The sequence below is a fragment of the Hirundo rustica genome, chromosome 8 (genome assembly GCF_015227805.2).
Source record: "Hirundo rustica isolate bHirRus1 chromosome 8, bHirRus1.pri.v3, whole genome shotgun sequence".
In the NCBI taxonomy this organism is placed as follows: Eukaryota; Metazoa; Chordata; class Aves; order Passeriformes; family Hirundinidae; genus Hirundo; species Hirundo rustica.
In genome coordinates, this window is record NC_053457.1 from 35927563 (window position 1) to 35954658 (window position 27096).

A 27096-nucleotide genomic window follows, 5' to 3' on the forward strand; every position below is an offset into this window, starting at 1 on the left:
AGTGTGCCAGGTACAAAACATATCTCAGTTGTTTTAAGGGGTATCATGCAAACAGCTGGGATTCCAAGTATACCATGTTATTGCACTTTTACTGTTGCAGCAGTTTCTAGAGAAACATTTCAACAATAAGAACAGTAAAAAAAGCCTGTAAATACTAGAGAATGGTACATCTACAAATGGGAAGTCAAAAAGCTGACTTAAGAGACCCTGACACTAGGTTTCGACCTCAAGAGAGAACAAAAGAGAATTACGCTTTCAATGAAAACAATTCTTGATTCTTACAGTACTTTTTTGAACACAGAACACATGAAGAATGCAAACAGACATCTAATACCAATATATAAAACCTAACAATGTTATCTGCTCTTTTCCATCTTAATTAGACCATAATAAGTGAGCAATACACTTCATGGACTAGTTCAACCTAAAAAGAAAAAAAATCAATGGACATATAGAGGTATAGTATTACCTATGAATATTTGCACATTCCAGCAGTATTTCAGCACTGTACTTTTTATGCCCATGATGAAAAAAGTCCTTCTCAACTTGAACTAATTTATTGTAGGATTCTTGTAGAATGTGTGGCAACTGAGCAGAATTGGCATTAACCGTCATATGATCCTGGGTGAAATGTATCTGAATAAGTGTTTTTCTAGAAATAAAAATTAAATACAAGACAGCAGTCAGAAAGCACAGGCTTATTCTTGAGGGCAGACACATTTCTCTCTGCTTCCCTTTAAATTCTAAGAAATCTACAAAAAACATCATAAATGTCTGTTTTACAAATTATAGTAATTCTGAAAAAATCCAAATATTATATGTTGAGATTAGAGAAGAAGTGTCACTTGTTCCATATATCTAATCATTCCATCTCAATAGGCCTAATCAGTCTTCTAAATACAGATGAACTGAGAAGACTGATAATACTCCTCCTTTTCTAATTGAAAAGCTTCCCATTTATGGAAAGAGGCAGGAGTGCAAGTGTTGTATACTTCTCTCCCTTTACCGACACCTTTTAAGGTCTCTGAACTTGGATTTCAGTGGAACCAAAATCATTGTTTAGTTTCACCATGAATGGGCTTCTTGGTTCAGGGTGAGATCAGAAGTCAATACTGTAGACTGCAGTCGTGCTGTGGAAGTGTTCAGACACCTCTGCATAGGCAAATATATATTGCACCTTTAGGTAACCTACACTGCAAGCTCTGCACAATAGATCGTGGTATCTTGTTTACCAACATAACAGGTAGTAGGGCTACATGCAAGCATTTGGGAAGGAAATACAGAAATTTGGAAAGAAATTTCAATTTTTAAAAATCTAACCACCACATAAATGACTTAGAACAAAAATATTTGAGAATCCACAGAATTTGCCATACTAAAATAAGACAGTATGGTAAAAACTACATATATATGCGCAATGTAGCTGCATATTAGAAGCCGGGCATAATTTAGAGAAAAGACAGCTTACCTGGCTTCAAGGGATGCAATCATAAAGCCCAGTTCCGACTGCCTGCCAGGAGGTCTCTTCAGTAACGTCGATCGAAACACGTTTACAGTACGCTCCAGTATCTCACAAGCCTGCAGGTAACACCAGAATTTGAATAATTCTATGCCTATGGGTAATAATAAACATTCATTTAGAAAACTTAAACTTTGTACAGAACCTGTAGTAATTATCCCCAAGATGGCTGGCTCTTGATAACTGTAAATAAGTCTAGAAAGTTTTATTATGATCCCACTTAGATACTCTGATGATTACATAAATAGTGCACATACATACAAGGAGAGAAGATGGAGCCAGATTCATCCTGGAGGTACATAGCAGAAGACAGGAAATAGGAGTTTCATCAAATTCTAAATCATCCCTCAACATGACACAACCTTGCACAGCTTATTGAGACAGGTCAGACCATCACAGACATAAGACTTTATTTATTCTGAAACTCATGAAAGTTAAGGGTTTAACAGTAAATGGATATTTTGATGTTATAGGGTTTTAGTAAAAACAAACAAAAAGTGTTACAGAAGTATCTTCTAGCATCTAGAAAAAATATTTGTAAAACTATTTTAAATACTTGGGAAGGAAAAGCATAATGGAAAATAATACTGAAAGGTATGATTTTTATTGAAGATGAAAAACAGACACACCAGTGTTAACAGAACTATCTGAATGCTAAAGAATTCTAATCAAGAGAATCAGAACTCTGGGATTTAGTCACACATCCACTTAGATTATAAGTGGTTTTAACCCAATAGAAGAATATACAGCTTATCATAAAAACATCCTAAATTTCTGTGGGTATAATCTCATTCCTAGTGGCCTGCATCTGTTTGGAATTTGTAATTAATGTCTGTTAAACTCTCAGAGAAGACAACATTAACTGCATTTAACACCCAATTTTGCTTTTATTGAAATGTAAAGGCTATAGTATTTCACTGAGAGAGACGACTTCTGAAAGAAACCCCAAACCACAACCTCCAAGCCCCAAAAAATTTTCTTACCATGCTCAGTTTTCCTTCCCCCTCTTCCTCTAGGATTGCTTCCGTTAGACTAAGAGTACTGTTGTACCAAAACTGCTCGTTTCCTCCCAGAAGCTGTGCTTTCTCAAGGAGTACTTTAGCTTGTCTGTGGTTTCTTTCCAGGTTAGCCAACACAGCAAGTAAGTACAAGCACCTTGACATATCAGATAGGGCCCTCAATTCCTAGAAGGAACGAGACAGGACCGATATACCAAAAATCCACTGCTGCTGCTCATATTTGTCTGCCCATATTTCAGATTAACCTTACAGATATAAAGAGAATACTATTCCCCCAAGTATCTGCTGAATTTCTTAGTTATTCTTTTTAGTATGTCTACTTTATATTTCTTTCCATTCCTCTACCTTCTATCTCACCAGTCAAATAAGCTATTTTTCTGCTATTATTTACTATATATACATCTGCTAGTGTTTGTCAGCATCTGGTGAAGAAATGTGGTAACAAAAGATTTTTTTGTGTGTGTGAATTGTACAGATACACTAGAAGTCCAGTGAACTCACCATGCTGCTTTATACTAGTTATAAGCTATATAAGTAGTCCTGTATAACAGACAATTATTGTGTGATATTTGCATACTATCATACAGACATACAGCATACTACTGACGAATCACATAATTGAAATTACTGTCCTCTCTAATGTATTTTGAACTTTCCTCAATATACAATGCCTAATAAATACTTTATAAAGGGGCATGTATTATTCATGAATGTCATTCATATATTATTATTCAAAGTATTCATGATTATACTAAATTTACATAGGCAAATTTTCCCTACATGAGAAAAATGATTACTCAAAATAACAGGATATCAATTACCTTTTTTTTTTTTTAAGTAAAGGTTTTACTGCAGTAATTATATTTCAGTAACTTTTATAATGAAGCACAGGTCTCCAGTGAAAAATGTTAGATATAGGGAAAATATCTGTAATGTATAATCCTTCATCAAAATGAGATTATGTGGATCTGTTTGGTGGAACATATGGACGCTCATTTCAGATCTGCCAGAATTCTAGGAAATACTTTCAGTTTTATCAAAACACTGCAGTAAATCCATAATGAAGCTAAAAATGAAATAACCAGACTTTAAAATGAGCAAAATATTGAGAGGATGGAGCTAAATGCTTTCTCTCTTCTGAACAAACCTTGAATGTTTCCCACCCATTTAAACAAACAAGGTTGAAATATACCTATATCTTCCAAGTCCATTGCAAAGTAGCCAGAGATGCTGAAACTGCCTCAGGAATTTATATAACCTTCAGAGAACTCCCATAAAGTTGGACTGAAATGCCATATACTTAAATGTACATATATAATATGCTGAAACTTAATAAGAAATTGGTTTGGGGTGGTGGGAGAAGGCTTGGCTTCGGAGTTTGATCATTATTATTCTGAGGAATAACTGCATCAAAATAAACACTTTCCCTATACATATTATTAGTGTTTCTTTATCTGTTTAATTTGTGTTGTACCTGAGTTGCAGCATGGGCCTCTGAAAGCAGAAGCCTTGCTGGCTGATACAAGCCTAGCTGAATTAGTACTTCAGCTTTTTCAATCCACAAGTGAGGGAAAGAAAGTGCATCCAGTCCTTTTCCTGTTACTGCATTTACCTTAAAATCCTGAAAAAAATTAAAGAAGTATTACATCTTCATAAATTTCTAAATAAACTAGACAGAATACAAGTTGTTATTAACTATGATATCCCACACCTCAACTGTATTTTCTAACTCCAAAATTTAACATTATATTTCAAGAAAAAGTAGTTTATGAGATTTGGATTTTACAATCATCAAAAGACATTGAACTAGGAAGTATATGCTATTTAAACTAACTGTATGACAGATTAATTACTTCAGATATGCTGCTGTCACAAAGTTGATTTTTCATAATAACTAAAACTCAAAAGAGGAATACTATTTACAAGAGCTAAAAGAGGTGACTTGAGAGGGACTAGTAATTAGAAAAACAAGGTATGTTATATGGACAAGTATGGAAAAAATATACAAAGAGAGCAAACTGGTGTGATGAATATCCAGACAGCATTGCCACAATAAAGAGCAAAGTGGAAGTAAGTGTTAAAGAAATCAGGAAGGCAATTCCTAAAGAAGAGACAGTAAAGACAGAACTGAAATATTTGTATGCCATTAAAACAATATGTAAGAGGAAGCAAAACAGTGCATGCTAATATAATGGAGAAAGAAGAGAAAAAAATGAGACCAAAAGTGAATACAGTATTTTTTGCTTCTCAGTCTTTTTAATCTATTTGCATTAGTCCCCAAATCCATTAGTAGGAAAGTAGTTTTATTTTGTAGGAATAAAGATTCCAGTCTTGTTTTTCCTTGATGTAAATAATATGCCAGGCAAACCCAGCTCAGCTTCACATGATTGCTCGCAGAATTTAGTAGCATGCAATTTTAGCGATTTTTGTGTTCATGTATTTCTCACGTATTATCTAAAAACAAACTAGCAAGTGTATTAAAAGAAAAGGGAGGAGTAATTTAGTACAGAAACTGAAGTAGAAATAAAAACCTTTTCACTTGAAGTAAGGATATTCTCATTCCTACTACCATTAAGCTGCAAATTTTCAAAAGATATTTTTCTTTCTTCTGTCTTCACGCATACAGTTTTTTCCTTTTTCCGTGCAATCTCTTGCCTGCACCTGAATCACAAGAAAGAAAAAGTAAACTCAAGTATATTTCAAAAAGCATTTCATAACAAAGTATTAGTGCGTCAGGAATCTTTACCATACTCTATTCTGTAGATAGACATTAACCAAACACGCACAGAATTTTAGGGCATGGCTAATATACCAAAGGTGTGTTCCAAGATCATGTTTTTTACTATTTTCCCCCAGAAACACTTATCAACTATAGGGAAAGCAGTCCCAAATAAATACCGCCTCAGCAGTGAAAACACATACATTGCTTGTTCTAATTCACTAATGTACACATCTCCGGCAGCTTTCTCATGATACACAGACGCCTGACTCAGTTTTAAATCTGAGCATATCAGGGCAATTCTACAAATAAAAAGAAAAAAAATGTTTAAGAAACAATCCGAATCCTTCATATGTTGCTTCATATAAGCACGTTATACATACATAGCACATATTCCATTTTTGTTGATCCTACCTTCTCGTGTCTTGTTTAATACTGGCAATAACAAAGATTGTAAACAAAAACAGGGGAAATTACCCAGTAATTCTGGAGTTCACAGACAAAAAGAATGGTTTGGGCTGGAAGGAACTTCTAAAGATATCTAAAGGTATGAGCAAGGGCATCTTTCACAAGGCCAGAATGCTCCAAACTCCATCCAATCCGACCTTGAACAATTCCAGAGATGGGACATCCACCAGTAGCCCCAGTCTTGTCCATCAAACCTTTATCACTCCAACTTAATGGCAAAAATTATGCACGAAAGGCATGAAAATATTTATATGGTCTCACTATAGCATGCAACCACCACCCTCCTGCCCCTCAATGCATATATGCTAACCTATTATTCTGTCCTGAGAAAAAGAGAAATATATTCCTACACATCTGTCTAATCATATATAGACATCTGGCCATAGATATATATAAAATACCATGAAATAAACACAAGTCCTGAGGAATTAACAAAAAGAAATTTCTGGCACATCCTGACTGAAAATAATTTCCTACCAGAAAAGTCCATTTTAGTCTTGTAAGAAAACAACTCAATAACCAAATGGCAGAGGAACACATATATTTGTATACATCAATATCTATTCTGCTCAGTGGGATCAGTTTCAGGCATTTTAAAGATTCGTTATGTGGAATTTCACAAACTGTCAGAGAATAAGCAAACGATTATTGCTTATGACTGTACTTATTAAGCAAACATTACTTAATACCGATCAAAAAAGCATGATAAAATGCTTTAACTAAAGCAGCAAGAATTTTCAGCGGCATGCATAATAAATACTTTTAAATCAAAACTTTTAGGGGTATCAGCCATAAAAAATAACATAAGTTTGGTCACAAATGCACTTAACCAGGGCAACTTCTTTGTGCCCTTAAGGTGGAGAACATATTTTTGATGCAAATAGAGAGTCTGCCTTTTGAATACTTAATAGCTAAGATTTTAATGGAAAATTTTTTTGACTTTGTTTATTTTCAGTTGGATGACCATAAGGCATTTCAAAAACTTTTCACATGAAAGTGACCTGAGCTCATAATCTCACATGCTTTCCACATGGAAGACCATGCTTAGTAACAAATAAACTTAGTGGCTTTTATTCCACAAAACTATTCATCAAAATTCTATTAAAATGCATTAAAAAAAAAAAAAGGAAAATAAATAAAAAGCCAGTACAAATATAAAACAGTCAGTCACAAAAATTCTTGCTACTACTTGGTGAAATATTAATGGATGGTCCACCCCGTTCAGTTTCTCTTTTATTTAAAATAAATAAAGGATACAAACCTAAGGTGATAGAGATCAGACAGACTTCTACATTCCAGAACTTCACTAGCAATAACTTCAGCTAGCTGAAAGATTGGAAGAATCAAGTGGGGGCAAAAAATTTTCTGTAGTTCTTTAGATAAAAGGTCCATAAAATACAAAGTGCAAGTCTGAAAAGAATTTTTTTAAAATTCAGTCAGTATAAACATAATTTTGTAGAAAATAAATTTTAAATTAATTAATTACATCTTCAGCTCCAAAATAAACCTCAAAAAAAGACACAAAGAAACTTTCTAGCTGAAAGATCAACAGGATACACCGAAAGCTGGTAAATGTCTTCTCTAAGTTAACTTCATTTCAGCATGCAGAGGACAGGCCAACACCTTTGAAGTATGAATGAATACTACAATATGAAAGTATTTGGGACAGTTGTCTGAAAATATACAGACAGTAAAACTAAAATACAACCATTTTCTGGTACTGACTTTCTCCTAAATAGTAAATGCTCTAAAATTCTGAGGAGTATACTTACAGGTTTGGGGAAATTATCCCAGTTAATACCATAACTATTTGTTTTCTGTTTAAAAGTATCTCTGATTTCATTGGGACAATCATATTGGGCCCATTCTTCCACACTTGCTGGTAAGGTATCAGCTGATTCTTTCCCTTTAGGCTCCTCCTCTGCAACAGAAACTTCAACCTATAATAAAACCAAGAACATTTACGAGATCAAATTACCAATCCTATTGGTATTAAATATTCAGCTTAAAAAATGAACACATTTGCTTAATATCCTTTGAAGTTTTCTCGGATTTGGAGTGGTGTTTGGATCTCTAGACTGTGGGTTTTACTAAACAGCAGTATCTTGACCAAAGCAGCAAACAAAAGAAAAAGTATTTGTAAATCCATGATCTGTCAAGACTGTGTGATCAAGACCGAAGGTATGACCCACAGATTCACTGAGAAGTTCTTCCCAGGTTATGACAGTTGGAACAGGGAAGCATCTGAACGATTTAGCAAATGAGCCCAAGGAAACATTTCTTAGAAAGAGAGGGTTGTTTTAATTCCACAGAAAAGGGGGTCTTACTTGCTTCTCTTTCTTTTTGTCCTTGTCTGTTTTAGGAGGTTTTGACTGCACTTTCTGAGGAATTGTAGGTTGTGAAGTCTTTGAGAATGCTTTTGTAACAATTCCTGATGCCGATAATGACACCTAGACAATCAAATTATTATAGCTAATTATTTTCAATTTGCAACAATAATGATAATCTCAGTTTCCAGTAATAATTATTATCCACTGCAAGTCACTATCTAAAGCTATTAGCAAACAATTGTCACATATATTCTGCTTGTGTAATAGTTTTCTTCAGAAAAAATAAATTTCAGAGACTCCTGGATGCTTGTGTTTTAGTACAAGTATTTAGGATGATCATGGTACTGCAATTAAGCAGCAGAACTGTCAAAAGACAAGATCATCCCTGCGATAAATACTACTGCTGCCTTTTTTTAACCTATATGGTTGCAAATGCAACCTTTTTCTTTCAAACCACTAATCTAACTCGCTTCATTTTCTACAAGGGATGACTTTTATAAGGAAGTAATCTGCAAGACAGCAGAGTCATTCAGTCCTCTTTCTGGGTCATTCTTTTACAATGTTACTGCCGAATATTATACAAAAGAAATTTCTAAATATTTAAGTGTACAAAAGAATTAATTGAAACTTTCTCTGTACAAGCAAGTACACAACAAATGCAAATTTCAAATGAAAGGTAATACATCTTGTAAAAAGTCAGAGGCAGCTGGTTTTTTCTGAGAATGTTTTAAGATCTTCTACTGAGTTATTTATGGAGTCCAGACATAAAGAGCCTGCTTTGAAGTGGATGTCAGCAGTCAGATCTGCTTTACTTTGTAAGCCAAAACAAAGTGCCCTGTAGTTCCTTAATTCCTTTAATACCATACGTTTATTCTTTCTCTCACAATATTTTTCAGCTGTAAATATTATTCTTAGAATTACTGTCTTTATCCTCCAACTGGCACTGACAGTAGCATCAACTCTAAGTTTGAGTTTTAATAGCTTATTCAAACAGTAGTACTCTCTTCAGGTAGGTTTTTCCCTAGTAAGAGACACAGTCCAGTGCTGGATATTAAAAGTTTTGCTTGTGTAAATCTGAAAATAACAATATTCAATTTTTATATTGATAATTCCTGTCTCAAATCACATGTTAAACTGATTTCACAATTAATTCTTGCTCATAATTACCACAATTAAGTGGTAACAAATTGCAGGCTTTTACTTGTAATTGGAATAAAATTCTACACAAGCTATAGCTTATAAATCTACTTGGTAGGTCCCAATTGAGACTGCTCCTATAATGATTTGTTGCATTACTATTATCAACTACATATTTAGTCCCTTCAAATATTTACTTTACTTATACACATAATTGTTTTCCTATGATCATTGCTGTGATTCGCAATAGCTATTTCTGTTGGGCGTTTCTATGAGAAATGAAGACTTGATTGATTTGAAATGCTCAAACTATGGAAAAAGTAATTAGAGAAATCAATCAGTGAACACTGCCAGCCTCCACAATTTCTTTCAGTCCAATTACAGCCCTTTTGATTCAACTTCATGAAGGTCCACCTGAAATCACCATTCTTCAGACCTGCCAAAAATATCTTCAGTATGCATTCTGCCACTACTGAGATTCCTTAACAAACTCAAAATACAAAATTTGAGAACCTATTGCTCAAAACATATGAATGGACTCCAGAGAAACAATGGCCCACTGCTTTTATCCGTAGTGTCTCTTCTCTATTTTCCTGAGAGAAACAATTTTCTTGTTTAATCCTTAAACCTGAGAAAATACATGAACTGCACCATAAAACAGGAAACTCTAAGGACAAAGTTAAACACCAAATGAATAGCTGCTACCATAATTACACAAGAAAATGTGAAATATACTGTCCACATCCTAGTAACACAATACAACACATAATCTCATATGATCTCACCTGCCAGATACGGACAATGCAGGCATATGCCATCAAACAGTGCTGCTGATAAAGGGAAGAACTATGACCAGAAAATAAAGCCATTAATGTCTGTACTCTAAACAAAGCTTCCAGTTGTTTAATATTACTCAAATCTTCCAAATTAATTTGGGGCATGGTACCATTTGCTCCACTGTCCATCTTAGCATTTTCTGCAGGCAACAATTTTGGTGTAGCATTGTTTTCTGTAAAAAAAAAAAAAAACAAAAATAAACACATGCGCACAGTGACAGCATTGTAAAAATGTATTTAAAAGTTAAAATTTCTGAATTGAAAATGAAAATATATAGAAGAAAAAAAGAAAAATGGAAAACTATATGTTAAAGATGTTCCTGTTCAAATGATGTTATGCTACTTGTACCATGTTTTTAATCAACAGTGTAACAGTCCTGTATAATAAATTATGTAAGCCTGACAGAGGAATGAAATCCAAAAAAGACTGGACAAGATGATCTTTTGAGGTTCCTTCCAACCTGGGCTGTTTTATATTTGAATCTAATTTCCCTTATTATATATTTTGAGTCTCCATTAAGATCTTTGTAAAAATTTTCTTCAGACTTAAGTGGTGTAAGGATAGTAAACATAAACAAACTGGTGAAACTGGGGGGAGGATCATTACAGAAGTAATACTTAAAACACCACGGGACTGTTAGGAAAAACAAAACAAAACAAAAAAAACCCCAACAAAACCACTAACAGAAAAGTATGACCAGAATACTGCTACTGTTACTAATCAACTGTGTGATAGTAGAAACACTGTGTATTTCTCTTTCTCAATGAAAACACCAGAAGTACTTGTCTGATCCCTGTCATCTATCCACAGAAAAAAAGAACTGCAGAGCAGATGTTCATTAATGTCACAAAGGACAGTATCATTCCAGAAATCAAATATCCTTTTTCCCAAATGAATACTGGAGTACCGTATCAGAATAGGTCACTAAAGTCATACCAGACCAAGGGGATATTTGTGTAAAAGGAGCAAAGAATTTTTACAGTTACAGTAGTCGAAAGCATGCATCCCTTTGAAAGTCATTTTGGAAAAATTAAGGCTAAGATAAAGCCAAGGAAAGAGTAATGGACTTAGGTACTCAAATCTTGGCACAAGAACTATGTAATTCAGTTTTATCTGTCCCTTCATGAGAACTCACTTGAAACAAACTGTCCAGCACTGCTTTTTGGTAGCACCTCACATTTCAGGAATCCCTATGTCAGAAGGGAGCAGTATCTTACTATACCAAAAAATTCCAAGGGTAAGTCTCCACACCATAACACAGAATTCACAGATAAACTGAAAAAATGACAGTAAATGCACAAGAAAATATGGGCAAGCTTGTGCCTCCTTTTTTTTTTTTTTTTTTTTTTTTTGATAACTAAGCTGTAAATTTAAAATCTCACTTGTGTTTCCTGCTGAGAAATTCGTCTGAAAGAGAAACACCCATTACATACCTTCCTCTTGTGTGGACTGCACAGGGAATTTCATACGAAGCAGGAGATCTACTGCCCACTCCAGAGGTTTAATAGCATCGTTGAGGGGAAACTGGTTACAATATAAGCATTCAGCAAATTCCATCAGGTAATCAACTCTCTGCCACTCATCTTCTTTTTTCTATAAAAGTAATAAAGGAGGTGTTAATTTGTATTTGTTTATGTAACCATCAAAATTATATGCTGAAGTTTCATGTAGTCTTAATGGAAGCAAAAAATAGTAATTTGACATTGAGCAATTTTACTGGCATCACATAATCAGAATTGTGATAAACGGAACATAACAGAAAACTCCACCACCAGTTCAGTCTTTGTTTGATTAAAACCGCTTGCTACTCTTAGACATTTTTCTTTGGCAGGACTCAGATAAAATTATACTGGATATAAAGATTTATCATAGAGAGTTTTCCTACTGAAGAGTATTCTCAAAGCTATAAAAAGTAATGGTCAAGTACATGGCCTTCCTACCCATTCAGGAACTTGCAGTCCTATGAATCACTTGAGAAACATCATTCTATCAGCATGGGAACAAAGAGTAAGAACTGACAAACCTGTAACGCAATGATCGCATTTTGAAAACACCTTAACTGTCCAACAGCACTTCCAGAGACTGTTACCAAATGTCGCCACATATGTGACAAACAATCTTCACTTTCATGACTGACTCTCTGAATGTCCATCATAGAATTGGATCCTGATCCTGCCCTCACTGTAGCCATAAGTTTGAAAATCAGGCTAGAAAAAAGATCAAACAAATTACAAACTACTTGTATCTGTACCTGTAAGGTAACTGTGAGTAAGACACACATACTGGTTCATATCCATATAGTACAAAGATGCAAAGCTTATAAACTGGCATAAAAGGGCACAAAACCAACTTGGCTAAGATTATGTAAACAGTACCCTAGATAATTTAGTTTCCACTTAATGATGAGGGAATTGCAGTTAGGAAAACAAAAGCTTCTGCTATATACACACTTTTCATGTCTCTATTTGCTTGAGAAGTAAGATACTACTTGTATACATGTTTTTTAAAAATTAAATTTACAAATATTATTAGCAGATTAATAACAGAAAACACTGCCTATGTGTGTCTTTTTTATGGAAAAGACACAAGAATGTTTTGTGTTGTAAGGATAGGCTGCTAAAAAGTAATCATAATACTCTCCCAATGCAAAATAAAAAAATACCCAAGTTTTATACTTCTCAAGAAGCAAAATGGTTTTTTTAATAAAAATAAGTCAAGCAACTTACAGTTTGTGTCTTGCCTGGGGTAAAACTTGAATAGCTTCATCCACGAGTTTTAATGCTGTCTCCCAGTCAGCTTTATCAGCATAGATGTGGAATAATAGGCCATATAAGGAGGTTCTTAATGTCAGATCTTCCTCAGCACCTTTGAAACATATTTAAATTATTTATTAATATACTGCAGAATTAGAATACTGATTACAAAATACTGGCATTTCTTTTATTACCAGATCAACAGAAAGAAGAACATGCCTGGGAGAAAGCATCCAACTGATAACCCAATATTTTGAAAATCCTTTGTAATCCACTGATGCAAAGGACATGTATCTTTCTTTTCCTAAAAATACATAAATAAATACATAAATACATAAATAAACACACACCAAAAAAAACCCAAAACACCCCTTTATCTTTCAGTCAACATATATCTCTAAGTATCATTGAACTTTTGTCGGTGAACCAATCATTAATATGAATAGTAACCTGAACCCTAAAGAGCTTCTTGACCAGATAAAAGCCACAGGCATTTCTCCAGAATGAGTCCTATAATACAAACCCAATACAAAAATAACCACACTTAGTAATATTCAATTGCTTACATTCAATAAATAACATGAGATCCTGAAGTACTCTCAGAGAGTCACAGAGAAGCTGAGGTGGGCAGAGACCCTACAGAGCTCTCTGCCTACAGCCTACACCCCTGCCTAAAGCACACTCCACTCTTTACCTGTGAAAATCTGACTATCACAACTCTCACCCAAAGGTCAGAGACTTGCTGTTTCCCTCTCTTTTACAGCATAGTTCTGCATCTTCAAAGATAAATTCACTGTCTTGCTCTTCAAAAAGATCCATATATGAACATTAACCATTAAATACATGTAGGATGATGCTAAGAAGTTAAGCTACAGCCACAACTTTTGGGTAAGTATTACATTAACATCATTAAAGAGTTATCAGATTTGGTCTAATCAGCATCTACTTCCACAAAGGCACAAGGTTTGTCTAATTTAGTGGCCGCCTACAACCAAGTGGCTGCATCGATGGACAAGAGCTATAGATGTCATCCACTGGATTTCTGTAAGGCCTTTGATATGGTGGCCTGGAAGCTTGTTGCTGAGCTGGACAGATAGAAGTTTGATGGATGGACTGTCAGATGGATAAGAGTCACCGGCTAAATGTCCAAAAGGGCTCAATATCCAGTGGAAACCAGTAACAAGTGGTATACCTCAAGGGATACCAATACCAGGGATACTGGAGCCAGTATTGTTCAGTATCTTCATTGCTGACATAGTTAAGGGGATTGAGTGCACTCCCAGCAAATCTGCCGATGACACCAAGGTGAGTGGTGTGGTTGATTTGACAAGAAGGAAGAGATGTCACCTAGAAGGAATGATAGGCTCAAGGAGTGGGCCCAAGGCAACCTTGAGAAGTTCAACTAGATCAAGTGCAAGGCCCGCCACCAGTGTCAGGGCAAACCCCAGAATCAGTGCAGCCCGGGGGATGAAACAGGAGCAGTCCTTTGGAGAAGGATTTGGGAGTACTGTTAGATGAAAATCTGGACATCTGCTGGTAGATCCTTCTCCAGACGTGACTGCGCTAAAAATTGACTAGTTATCCTGGTCAACAATCACGGGAGACCAGTTCCTGCCTCTTACACTGTGTACCTCTTACAGGGTATATCTATCTTAAGAATTCAGTAACTCCAGAAAGAATCAAATACAGAGAAGTAACAAGAAATTATTCTCCTAACTGCTATCAGAAGTTTACCCACTTCTAATTCATAATAATTACTAACATTTGCAGACATAAAAATACCTATGCTATCTATAAGTGTAAATTTTCATTATCTACATATAATTGCTTTTTAATACCAATTATTAAGGATTCACTCTGAAATTATGCTGTAGTGGAGAGTTAACTACACACACATAATGAAGTATTCCTTTTTATTGGTTTTAAATATATCTCTACAAGTAACAAACTTTAGGACTGTGTCTATGGGCAATTACTGTTATGTATCTAAACACTGTCAAAGTTCCATTAAACTTACAATTATCATTGTGCTTCCAAGTACACATTGTACTCATCAGTTCCTACACATCCAGAATAAGCAGGCCAGTCACCATCTCTGATTATTTGTGATTTATGCATGGCTTGACAAGAAATTGAAATAAAGGTTTCTACTCTTGTACAACCCTGCTTGATGATCCGAGATGCAGACTCATATTTGTACCACTAAGCTTGGATGCAAAGGTCAACAACAATCGCTTCAAGTGCCCATGGAAATGTACAGGAAAACTCACAGCAGTTTCACTGACATGTAAATCAAATTTAGAAAGAGAAAAGGACAGGCTCCATGGAGTTTTGAAGTAAGAAAAGTTGAAAATGTGAATGGAAGTTCCAGCGTGCAGAAGAAATTACACCTGGTGAGATGTGTTATATGACACACATCACCTGCTTACTGTTTTAAGGGAATTACTTTTTTGTATTTAATTTTATCACAAACTCCCAGCACAGTCTAAATTTTAACTCCTTCCTACTTCCAAAGTCCTAAACAGTTAAAAACCTGAAGATATGCAAAGTAGAACTTTCCTTCTGCAGATAGAAGAAATTTGAGTCTGCAGGTGGCAGAAACCTTAACTTAGTAACATTTTTTTATTATTATTTCTGAGTTAGTGTTTTAATGTCTATTATCATATTTTCCAGTTCTATTATAATACTTGCCAGAAGTGGGTTTTTTCCTGGATTTTGAATATTTTCTAAAAATTCTTTTTTGTAAGCTTCACGGAGTGAAAGACTACAGTGAAAATCAGACAGCAAATTACTTTGCAGAAAACTGTTTGTGAGTTTGACAACTGCCCCAAACCAAAAGAATCACTAAATAGAATATAAGAGTATGTGACTGCAGGTAAGAAATCAGAAATGTGTTTATGACAAAGAAGTCACTTTTGCCTCTTGAAATTTCTTTACCATCAGCACCAATCACTAAAAACAAGCAATACCTATTAGAAATTCTTACCTGTTTGTTTTTAGATTCTGCTTTAATTATACTCTTAAGAATTATTTTGGTAGGTTCTTTAAACTGTTCTCTGTCATGTGGTGAGCCCAGCAAAGGTAAACATGCATTCCAAAAGTGCCTAGCTGCAAACATTACAAGGGAGTAATTTCCAGCTTCACCTGCATACCTGAAGAAAGGAAAGGAGAACATAATAAGGAAAAACAACCACACTTTGTCCATAATAAAGAATATTACTTCTAGGAACATTTGAGTTTAGCTGACGTATGGATCACCTCAGCAATGAGGACTTAGCGTAAGAGCTTCGTAGAAAAGCTATTTTCCATTTTTATATACCAAACAACTTCACGCACCCAGCAGAACTAGGAATAAATAAGTAGCATATTAATGATTTTACTGTATTTCTGCATAATCTTAGCTTAGGAGCATTCATTAAAAAAATAGCAGAAACTTCCTCAAGATGTTCTCATTGGAATAATATACATTTTTTGGCTTCCTATTACGTTAATTTCTCATTCTATAAAACATTAAAAAATAAAACGCAATAATTATTACCCTGCTGTGGATTTTGCTTAGTACAGTACCACTGTAACACAAGAATATGCTTCAAATGCCTCTAGCTGCATTCAAATTGCTTTGAGCATATTTCATGCAAACAATACTTTGAATTAATAAATGTTAATAAACCTCCAGACTGTGACACAACACAGTACTCTTCTGAGTGAGAAAAAGCTTGGCACTTTAGTGAAAAATTATAGATTGGTGTAATGTAATCACCAATTGAATAGTATTACTGTTTTTAAAAAAGCAGTTTTTTGAAACTGTCAATCTGATCACTCTCAAGACAACGCTCTTTAGATCACGTTTAGACTGCAACATCCAGTTCTAGATCACTCAATACATCCAGACATGGAGAAACCACAAGGAGCTCAGTGAAGGGCCACTGAGATGATCCAGGGACTGGACTGCACTTGCCTTGAGAATAGGGCTAGTTGAAGAGCTGGCTTTGGGAGACCTAACAAGGAGTTTCTCAATAACCTAACAAAGTTATTGAGAAGCAACCGTCAGGCTCTCCCCAGTAAATGGCAGGACAAGCAAGAACAAGGCATAAGTTAAAAGAAAGCTCATTACCCATGGGTACACCCATGCAGAGGAGCAGGTCACTCACAGAGGCTGTGTGTCTCCATTCCTTGAGGTTTTCACAGCCAGACTGGATAAAGCCCTGGGCAGGCCGTGCTTTGAGCAGGAGTCTAAACTAGATCCCTTCTGAGGATGGAATGATCCTCTGACACTACAAGATCAGCTATGTGGAAAGTAGTTGATAAATTTCCTGAAGTGCAAAAATCTGTCAAATCCTTTGTTAAACATTTCAACTCACAACTATGTTGATTTTTATCAGTCTTGGGGAAAAATATGATGATCCCCAAAACTGTAATTAAATTTTAGATTTGTGTTATACTAGTATTCTCTCAACATTAAAACATACCTGGCACTCTGAACAAAGGTTTTTGATGCTGTTACACGGAGATATTTTCTTCCAGACAAATTTTCCATTATGCTCTTTCCTCGTATACAGGCTGTAGCGCTTAACATTTCTTGTCTCACCCTGTTACCGAGCCTGTGTAAAGGCAAATACTTCAAGGAGTGCTAAGTCTTACAGGCTAAAGTCATACCAATTCCTATTAATGATGTATTCAAGTCGCTACTATATAGATATCCCTTGCTTTGTAAGTTACAAATCCTTCTATTGAGTTCTCTTCTAAAATTAGAAAACTTTTCAAAACCTGAATATTTTGTGAAAAGGTAGACTAAAATGTCTTTTTTACTAATGAAAAGAGCTGTGAAATCAGACTTTAAAAAGCTGTTACCTATTTCTAGCAAGGAAACAATATAGATTTGTAATTTTCTCCCTATTTTTCACTATTGTACATTTAAAATATATATATTTGGCCAAAGTCAAACTTATACACCAAGCAATTAAAAACACAAATCACGAAAATTAGACAAATTCTGATACTTTCTTTGGGGATTTGTCATGCTTGTGTCTGGTAAAGTATGCCCAGGGCTCTGGAGAAATTGATACGGATCCTACTCTACTACATGTAGAAGAAAACAATGTAGATTTCAGTCCCAGAGATAATCAGTTAAAAAATAATACACAAATAAATTTATACCATTGGTTAACACCGTTGACTAACAGCAACTTAGTAAGAAAAGTATAAATCCAATTTGCAGGAGTTTCCAGCGTCTTTGTCACCAAGTGACCCCGACAGCGGCGCGGGCTCCGCGGCGAGAGCCGCGTGCAGGCACGGCTGGTGTCCACAAGAGGGCACCACTGCCCACAGCATGACTCGCGCCTTTAACGCGCCCGTCCCCGAGCCGCGCTCCGCCGCGGAAAGAGCGCGCTCCATTCCCGGGAAACAGCACTGGCAGCTCGTGACTACACAGCCAGGCAGCCTCTCTTTCATTAGTTTGCAGATTGCTAGATGCGCAGCAGTCTCTGAATTTCTGTGCAGTTCTGAAACTATCTATTTAATATTAAGATAACTTACTTGGTTTTACATGTTTTTAAACCCATGTAGAAAACAACTATGACTTTCAAGGAACAGAATACTTTTTTTATAAGTTCAATTATTTGAACTTATAAAAACTTATAAATTCAATTATTTTGCAGAGAAAAAAAATTTTACACTATATTGTATCTGAAATCTTTCATGTTTATTTCAAACTTCCTACATTTTAAAAAATTGCTATTACATAGAGTTGATTCTTTCCTTTTCAGATAAAATTAAATTCTGCTTTTGGAGGAAATTATTTTTAAAAATAGAGGGCTCAAATAGTATCACCTTTTTATAATAAAGTACTCTATCAATAGATCCATTTATATATGCTCCTTTTTTTCTTTCTTTCTTTCTTTTTTTTTTTTTTTTTTTGTGTGTGTGTGTGTGTGTGTGTGTGTGTGTGTGTGTGTGTGTGTGTTTTGTTTTTTTTTGTTTTTTTTTGCCAAGTTTCAAAATCTCAGTTAAGTAAGAGACTGGGCTTTTAAAGGAATTAGTTAATTTCCTATTGCACCCATATGCATAGGTGGCAATATAGTGCTGTCAGATTATTTGACAGGAGAGCCTGGAATACAGGAACTGCTCCCTATCTTTCATTACCCCCAGCTCCAACTTGTTCCATGAACCATGTAGCCCTTCAGTGTGTTAGAGCTAGATGAGCAGTGAAAGCAATTTGCACCAGCAAAAGAAGTAGAATCAGCTATTTTCTGCTTAGGGATTATAAAACTGTGAAAATACTATGACTGCAGGAGATAATTTCAGAGCAGCAGTGTTCCTGGGAAGACACCCAAACACAGAGATGTGCACACTTCTGGCTCACTTGGATTGCAAGCTTCATCTATCTCTCTGAATGGGGTCCAGAGCCACAATCTGGATCTCCCACTACCTTCTACTTTTATTTTCATCTCTAACTGCACATTTTTTTGAAAAAAGATTCTTCCATTTTTTATGTGACCGGACACAATTACCTTCTTTACTTTCTTCAAAACTTAGTTCAAGTACATTACCATATCATACAAAATTCTATGTACTTACATGCCATATTTCTTAAAATTTCTATTGTGGACAGAATTCTCATCTGATTCCAAGATCCTTTTGGAACATGTCATCACTCTTTCATAGTCTTGTGATACATACGCAAAATATGTAAGTCGTGCCAGTGTCTGCAACTTCACTAAGGGATCTGACCAACTGCATTCTAAAGCCAAATTCACTAACTAGGATTTAAAAAAACAAACAGACAAACAAACAAACAAACAAACAAACCCCGAGTTTTTATATGTTTTCTTCTACAGCAATTACATGCTTACAACTGTATCTTCCTTACAACCCACCTGGGCATGGAACAACTACACCTCATTCACCATGCAGTAAGCATTAACACAATGTGTGCAAATCCAGCTGTAACTGTGCATGCTTTTTGGCCAGAAGTTATCTGCCAGGACTTGTTCTATGTCCTTAGTCATCTTTGAAAACTCAGTGGAATAGGATTTTCAAAATTCAGAGCCCATTTTAGTTAGCCAAAATAAGAATACTTTAAGGGCCATAGAAGTGGTTTTGCAACGACCATTACAATTGTAACACATAATTGATATGTATGCTGTTATATATAGGGCAGCTTGGGAGAGCTTGGGTTCCATAATCTTAGAGGTCTTTTCCAACCTAAACATATATACCTAGATAGATAGATAGATAGTACAGATAGTTTCATATATAGTGTCATTATAGGATCTAAATGTTTTCATTTCTCTTGCATATGTCGAAGTTCCACCTTTTTAGGATAGTGGTAATTGTTAATGGATTGGTCCAGATGAAGATGCTACAAAACTGCTATACGAAACTATGCCAGTGAAGTTACAGCTAAAGTTAACTCATAATATTTGTCATAAATCTGTAGACCAACTAGAATTAGATACCTCTATATTTATAAGGACCCAGATCCTAGCTGTCAGTAGTAGTTTCGTGGTTGTCCTGGCAACCTGTTTGTTTCATTTCACACAGTCGGTCTATAGTAACCAAGTGCAGTTGCAGTCTACCTTGCAACTGTCAAAAGTAAATTCACTATAATGTGAAGTTTTCTGTTGAAATGTTGAATGCTTCTAATACAAACCCAAACCTTCCTATAATGACCTGAAATGATGCTGGAGCCAGGGAAGGTTCAGTGTCTTCTCCCAGGTAACAAGCAACTGGACAAGAGGAAACAGCCTCAAGTCGCACCTGGGGAGGTTTAGGTTGGATTTCGGGAAAATTCCTTCCCTGCAAGGGCTGTCCAGCCCTGGTACAGCTGCCCAGGACAGTGGTGCAGTCCCCATCCCTGGATGAATTTAGAAGTTGTGTGGATGTGGCACTTGGTGGTCTTGGGAGAATGGTTGGACTCCACAATCTCAGGGAGCTTTTCTAACCTAAACAACTTCTTGCTTCTATTAAGTTTCTTCTCCAGAAGAAAAATGAAGGGTTAAAAGTATGGTTCTGTACAGAATTCACCTGAACCCACTATGCTCATCTGATGGTTACCGAAACAATCTGCTAGAGCAAGACAAGCATAAACCTAATATTTATACTCTAATGCTACCTGGTCTTTGGATAAATAGAATTATGTTGTCACAATAATCTCCTTCCTGTCATAAATATTTATTCTCTTGGTTAAAGAAAATAATGGTACAATAAAAGTTTCAAAAATAATTTAAATTCCATTTAAAATTGAATCTAAAATCAAATTCATAGTACGCAATTTCTTAAAACTGAAGAGCTTATTTAAAAAAAAAAAAAAATACCTGAGATAAGCTAGGAGCAGTGAAATCCATGAGACCCAAGCCATTACATGAATACATTTCCAGACCAATAAGAATTTTTGCCAGAGGATTTTGTGTTTCATCTTTATTCTAAGCAGAAGTAAAAAATTTATATTCAGAGATTTTTTTTACAAGTTAGTATTATTAAGAACATTAATTGAGATGACAATATATTATTAATAATAATATTAATAACTATTAATATTTATTATTAATAATAAATATTAATAAAATATCATGATAAGCTATAATAATAATAATTTTTGAAAACCTCAATTTGCTTTAAGTAATTCCTGCTCTCTACTGTGTCCTTAAAATGGTCAGGTTTTTGTATTTATATATTTTTAATTAACATTGTGAATGCTAAACTCCTACAGTTTCAACACCAAAAGCCCATATCAACAATACAATAGAGGCAAATTTCATGTGCTAATGAGGGCTTCCAGTTTTATCGACACTATAAAATAAAAATATAAGAATTACATATTTCTTTCCAGCTTACCAGGTCTATAGTCTTTATATATAAAGAGGCCATAGTAAATGTTGACATAAATATAGCTGATTTTTCTTAACACTTTTAATGCGGCCATTTTATTGTCTTACATTTGTAAATTCAAAATCAATTTTGCTCAACAGTCATCATATGACAAACATCACCATGGCAGCTAACAAGAGAAGGAAGAGTTATGAAATGTGGACTCACTGCTATATCCAAGGTGAAAACTTTGCTATGTCCATAAGGTACTACAGCTGAAATTTGTTTTTATATTCTGATCAAATATACAGAAGAAAATATGCCTTGATAATTTCAGTCATTATTAAATGAATTTATGAATTTAACTTTTCTTTGTAAAGTTTCAACATTATGCAGGATTTCAGGGAAATCATACCTCCTCCTGAGTCCCAAGTTCATGTCTGATCTGCTGCTGATTTAACTGCTTTGCTTTCACCCAGGTAGCAATGATCTGTTGCTGTGCAGGAAGAGAGATTTTTTCCTTAGGTACAGTTCCAGTCATTGCATTTAGGGCAAATTCACAAATCTAAACACCAAGAGGAGAAAAAAAATAAATGTGAAGCACAGGAGAATGTGGAAAGTTTCTTGTATGGAACATGCTATCTATCAGTTATTTTTGAATTATTGCACATGCATCGCTAAGACTAACAATATCGCCTTTAAGTCAGCCCAAGGCAAACAGAAATTACAGTTCTCAGCCCCAAGTTGGCAAGGAGCTCCAGTGTGCATTTGGGGAGGATCTGTGGTGGCAGAAACTGTAAAAGAAAGTAGGTTTTTTGTGGGTTTTTTTGGGGTTTTGGGGGTTTATTTTGGGTTTATTGGTTTGGCCCCCCTCGGGCGGGGGGTGGTTGGTTGGTTGGTTTTTTTTTTTCCTCCCCAAAAAATTCTTCTATTGAATTATATAGGAATTGTAACATATGAGAGCAGGATAAAAGGGACTACAAAAAATCAGGGGTTTGTACCTCTAAGGCAGCTTTGATGCCAGGAAGTCCACCAGGATCTACTGAAAAAGACTGGGTGATATTTGCTTTTTCCTGTTTCTTTGCTGCAGCTTTTCTGCTACTCTCTATTGCTGTATCTTCTTTCTTCTCATCAGGTTTTGGCTTTGGAATCCAAGAAATAATTAGGCCACGGGCCAAGCATTGCATAACATCAGTAAAAATTTCAATACTTCTGTAGAAGAAAAACAAAAATCAGGAGTGCATACTGCATCAGATATTAAAAACAAAACAAACAAACAAAAAAAAGCAGGAATAAAGTTCCTGATTTCAAGAAGTAAGCACCACTTGAAAATCTAGGTTTTTTCTTAGAAAGCAAAAATATGGGTGTTACAAAAAAAAAAAATCTGCCCATTGGTAAAGCAGTTTAATGATTAAAACTACAAAACCCAGAATCAATTTTCAGTTAACATCAATTTTTCTCACTCTTTCTATAACTGAAGTTTCCCTTTCATCACAGATAAAAAAACTTATATGACAGACCAACATTTAAAACAACTTTTTATTGATGGGTATATATGAAAAGAGCAACTATTTTCTAATAAATTATCCTAAACCAAGCCCTTCACATTCTTTATGTTTATCATGCCAATCCACTATCAAGCTGTGATTTTTTTTTCTTTTCTTTTCTTTCTTTTTTCTTTTTTTTTTTTTTTTGAGAAAACACAAACCTAATTACATTTAAGAGATTATTGCTAGTACATATCAATTTTGATACTAGTAAGTATCAAAATTTACAAGCTGGTATTACCAGTCTTCATCTCTGCACAAACTGAAATTTGGATTTTACTCCCCAGCCAAAGGGACTTCCTTGCTGCTGGTCCTTACTCTACCTAGTGATGAGGTTACTGTCAACAAAATGCCAAAATATCTAGAAATTTGTCCCACAGTCAGCCTTCGACTAGAGTATCTACTCCACAATGGTCAATAGTGCTCTCATTGCATTTATGGCAGAACAGGATTTCTCTATAACCACTGTGGAATCTATGTTCCCCATTTTCATGGTTTACTGATTGAGCACATTCCCTTCATTTATTTGGTTTTCTATTTTCTCGTATTCAGAACCAGTAGTAATCACCTTACACTGGTTCAAATATTTGCAATGAACTATATTACAAAATAATTCAAGTTCAAAGAACTGACAGCAAGCAAATGGATGCTGTTATGCAAATTCAGAGTCCAAGAGAATTTCCCCAGTTTTCCACAAACTTAACAAAATGTTATTTTGCATGCACATGTTGCTATTCCACACTCAGGAGAAAGTAATATTTATTGGTCTAAATTTAGCACGGATTACAGTGTATAGTAACAAAGAACAAACAGATAGGATTAACATTTAATGTTCATAATTTACCTCCTGAGCTACTCTATATATACCAAGGCTCTTTCAGTACCAATGAAAGCCAGCAACAAATATTTCACAGCACAAAGTGACTTTCAATATTTGCAATAATATTTTCTATGTTTTAGAAAAAAACATAGAAACATATTCATATCCATAGAAACATGTTCATATCCAAACATCTAAACTTACCCGTTATGCCCAACAGTCTTGATGGCTCCAAGAAGAGTCTGCAGATACTCAACAATTTCCCTCTGTCTTCCTGAAGAAATCATATGTCTGTTATAATTTAAGACATACACCACAGCATTGTGAACAATCCAGGCTTCATTCAGTTCTTCTCCTATTTCAGCTGCACGTTGGAAGTTTTCCATAGCATACCGAGATAAGCTGTCTATCCATAAGCTATAAAATTAGTATAAAGAAGCTGTTATTCCAAAGCTTCAACACCAGAAAGAATTCTGTTGTAGGGTTAAATACGCAGCACTACATTGCAATCAACAAGAACAAAAATGTAATACTTTCATTTACATTTATTAAGTTTCTCACCCACTGACCTCTATTTTATTTGATGAGAAGATGGCTCAGAAAAGGAAATAGTTTCAACATAAAATGAGTAGCCTCTGACATTCAAATGCTATTTGCTTAAAAAAACAGGGTCTATGGTTCATGTTTTATCCATATGTTCAGGTTTTTTAAATGCATGTGTGAATCCACCCATCATTTGTGCCAAAATCATTAAATAACCATGTCAATTGCTCTACTTAATATAGAGATAAGTGAGGCATGCAATCTGAGAGTTAAGGACGTGTCTTTTTTACCCCAAACTGCATGTGTTCTTGCACTCAAAGACATTTCCAGGTGCTCTGAAATGCTGCAATTATTTTTAAATAGAATAACTTTTTTTTTACAGTCATATGCGGTAACTTTCTTTAAATAAATTATTTTCTTTCTTAATTATCAAAATGTACTACTACTTAGAAAAAAAACAAAACTAAAACATATTCTTGAATGATTATACAGAATTGCCATAGTTACGAAGACATAAAGGCAAAAGCACAAACCGACACTGGGTACTACTATGTATACAATGGTACAGGACACAGTACCAGATCAAAGTCCTTTTTTCCTATGGGTTTTTTAATTTAATTGGGTAAACTTAAAAAATAGCTAGTAGCAAATTTGGAACAGAATTCTCATCTTCTCTGCCCATTGGCTCTGATCAGTTCATAATTTTTCCCGTTCTACTGAACATCTGCAAGCAGTGTGAGAAACTCTACTTAATTTTCAGACTTAATGAACAAACAGGGACTCAACTCTGCCATCCTACTTTCTCAGGACATGACCACTGCAACAGTAAAACTGGTATTACTATGTGAACAGCGGAGAGTCTAAGCATCATCTTCAGAAATCTCTCTCCCCCTTCTTCGCCTTTGCAAGAAATAATCATGTCAGACCAATAAAAAACAGTACTTGTTATATTCCACTCTCCCAAATTCGTATCAGTTGATGGGATGAAACACACTAGATTTGCAAACTGGAATAATTCATTTTATGTATTCAATACTATGAAATCATTATACGTATAGGAGCTTTAAAGCAAGACAAAAAGAGGGTTTTTATTTTTATTTTTAAAGACAGAATTTAATGATCTAAGTGTCAATATACAATGATTTAATAATTTTTCAACTTGGAATACTAGCTTCTAGTTTCAGATAAATAAATGTTAAATGAAAAATAAAATCCACACTCCAGAATGAAAGGAAACCTAAGAAAAAATATTTCAAGCTATTTTTTAGATCCTTTTCCCATTTCCCATGACTACCTACAAAAATGAAGAATCTGGTGACAATTTTACTAAGGAGAAATATCTTTTGCAATTATCATCAGTGTCTTGTTCTTGATATGTATTAAAAAAAGCACCTGTAGGTCTTCCATTCTGGATCACTTTCAGGAAGATATGAAACACATCCTGGATGACACTGGTAGGTAGCTTCTGGAGGTACAGCATGATCATTCAGTTTGATTCCCTGCAATCTTAATAAATGAACAGTTGCCTGGAAAGACACAGAGAAATAAACTGTCTACCCAGGTTGTCTTTTTAAAAACAGACTATGACTTTATATTAGTGCTGTTATAGCTTCAAAAATTAAAAAACACAAAACGCTTTTTCAAATGTTGTACAGGCATGTACAAGTATATGAAATACAATGGTTAGTACTTCATGAGCTTAAAAATGTCTACAGCTAATTTTACAAAATAATTACATGGAGAAAAAAAAAGTAATTTATATATGTAAGTTTTTGAATCATGCTGGTACTTCAAGGATCCAGAAATGTAATGTCAGATGTCAAAAATTTACAGTAGAATCTCTTGTAAATAAGTCTTATCAGCACCTGTAGTAAAACTATGCTATAGTTACTTTCACACAGTATTTTGATAAGGGTTGCTTCATGAAACCGCTTCTTCCTTACGTCCTAGGATAACAGGAAATAACTAAATTCAAAATTTCAGTGCTTCAAGATTTGTATATAAACAAACAAAAAAATATGAATGAGAGTTGTGTAATTTATCTACCTCTGCATTAATAAATCTTATTTCTGCTAGTATTCTGAGTAAATATGCTTCAAAAGAGAAGGATTTAGCAGGCAGCAATGATGCTTCTGATGAGCTGTCACCTTGACCATCAGCCATCATAGTTGCATTAGCTTTGTTTTTCTGTGCTAAAAATAAATAAACCCATTATTATTTCCATGCAAATCATCATCTTCATTTTTAAATATACAAATCCCTCCTTATTCTTAAATTCACAAGGAATAGTTGGCAAGAAAAGATTTTTAATTATTTCAAGCAACTAACTTTTTCATTAGTACCATTTATTGCACCATTTATTCAAGACGTGTTCTCAAGCACTGCTGAGGCATTTGTTACCTGTGATTTTACTGCATTTGTGCATAATCTTCAATATTTGCAGCAAACAACTAGCTCCAGTCATAATATGCATATGGAAATTTCAGTGTGAATAGACTCCATGGCATCTAGTTCAATTTTATTGCCTTAATGGAAGTGGAGTATAGAACTGAATTATGCAGAGGGCTAAAGTCTTTATGCATTTGAATCATGGACT

General features: G+C 34.8%; 1 protein-coding gene across 1 annotated transcript in view; it reads right to left on the minus strand.

Annotated features, from left to right (window-relative positions):
- The window catches only part of CFAP46 (cilia and flagella associated protein 46), a 70836-nt gene that overhangs the window by 22690 nt on the left and 21050 nt on the right, over positions 1–27096 (minus strand). Inside the window, 23 exon segments of the mRNA XM_040071941.1 lie at positions 470–652; positions 1469–1578; positions 2503–2703; positions 4013–4159; positions 5070–5199; positions 5461–5559; positions 6987–7135; positions 7498–7665; positions 8053–8175; positions 9978–10201; positions 11463–11622; positions 12053–12236; positions 12756–12894; positions 13002–13086; positions 15769–15934; positions 17252–17383; positions 19359–19540; positions 21098–21205; positions 22006–22155; positions 22592–22802; positions 24162–24374; positions 25893–26026; positions 26547–26692. Coding sequence (XP_039927875.1) covers positions 470–652; positions 1469–1578; positions 2503–2703; positions 4013–4159; positions 5070–5199; positions 5461–5559; positions 6987–7135; positions 7498–7665; positions 8053–8175; positions 9978–10201; positions 11463–11622; positions 12053–12236; positions 12756–12894; positions 13002–13086; positions 15769–15934; positions 17252–17383; positions 19359–19540; positions 21098–21205; positions 22006–22155; positions 22592–22802; positions 24162–24374; positions 25893–26026; positions 26547–26692 — 3544 coding nt within the window.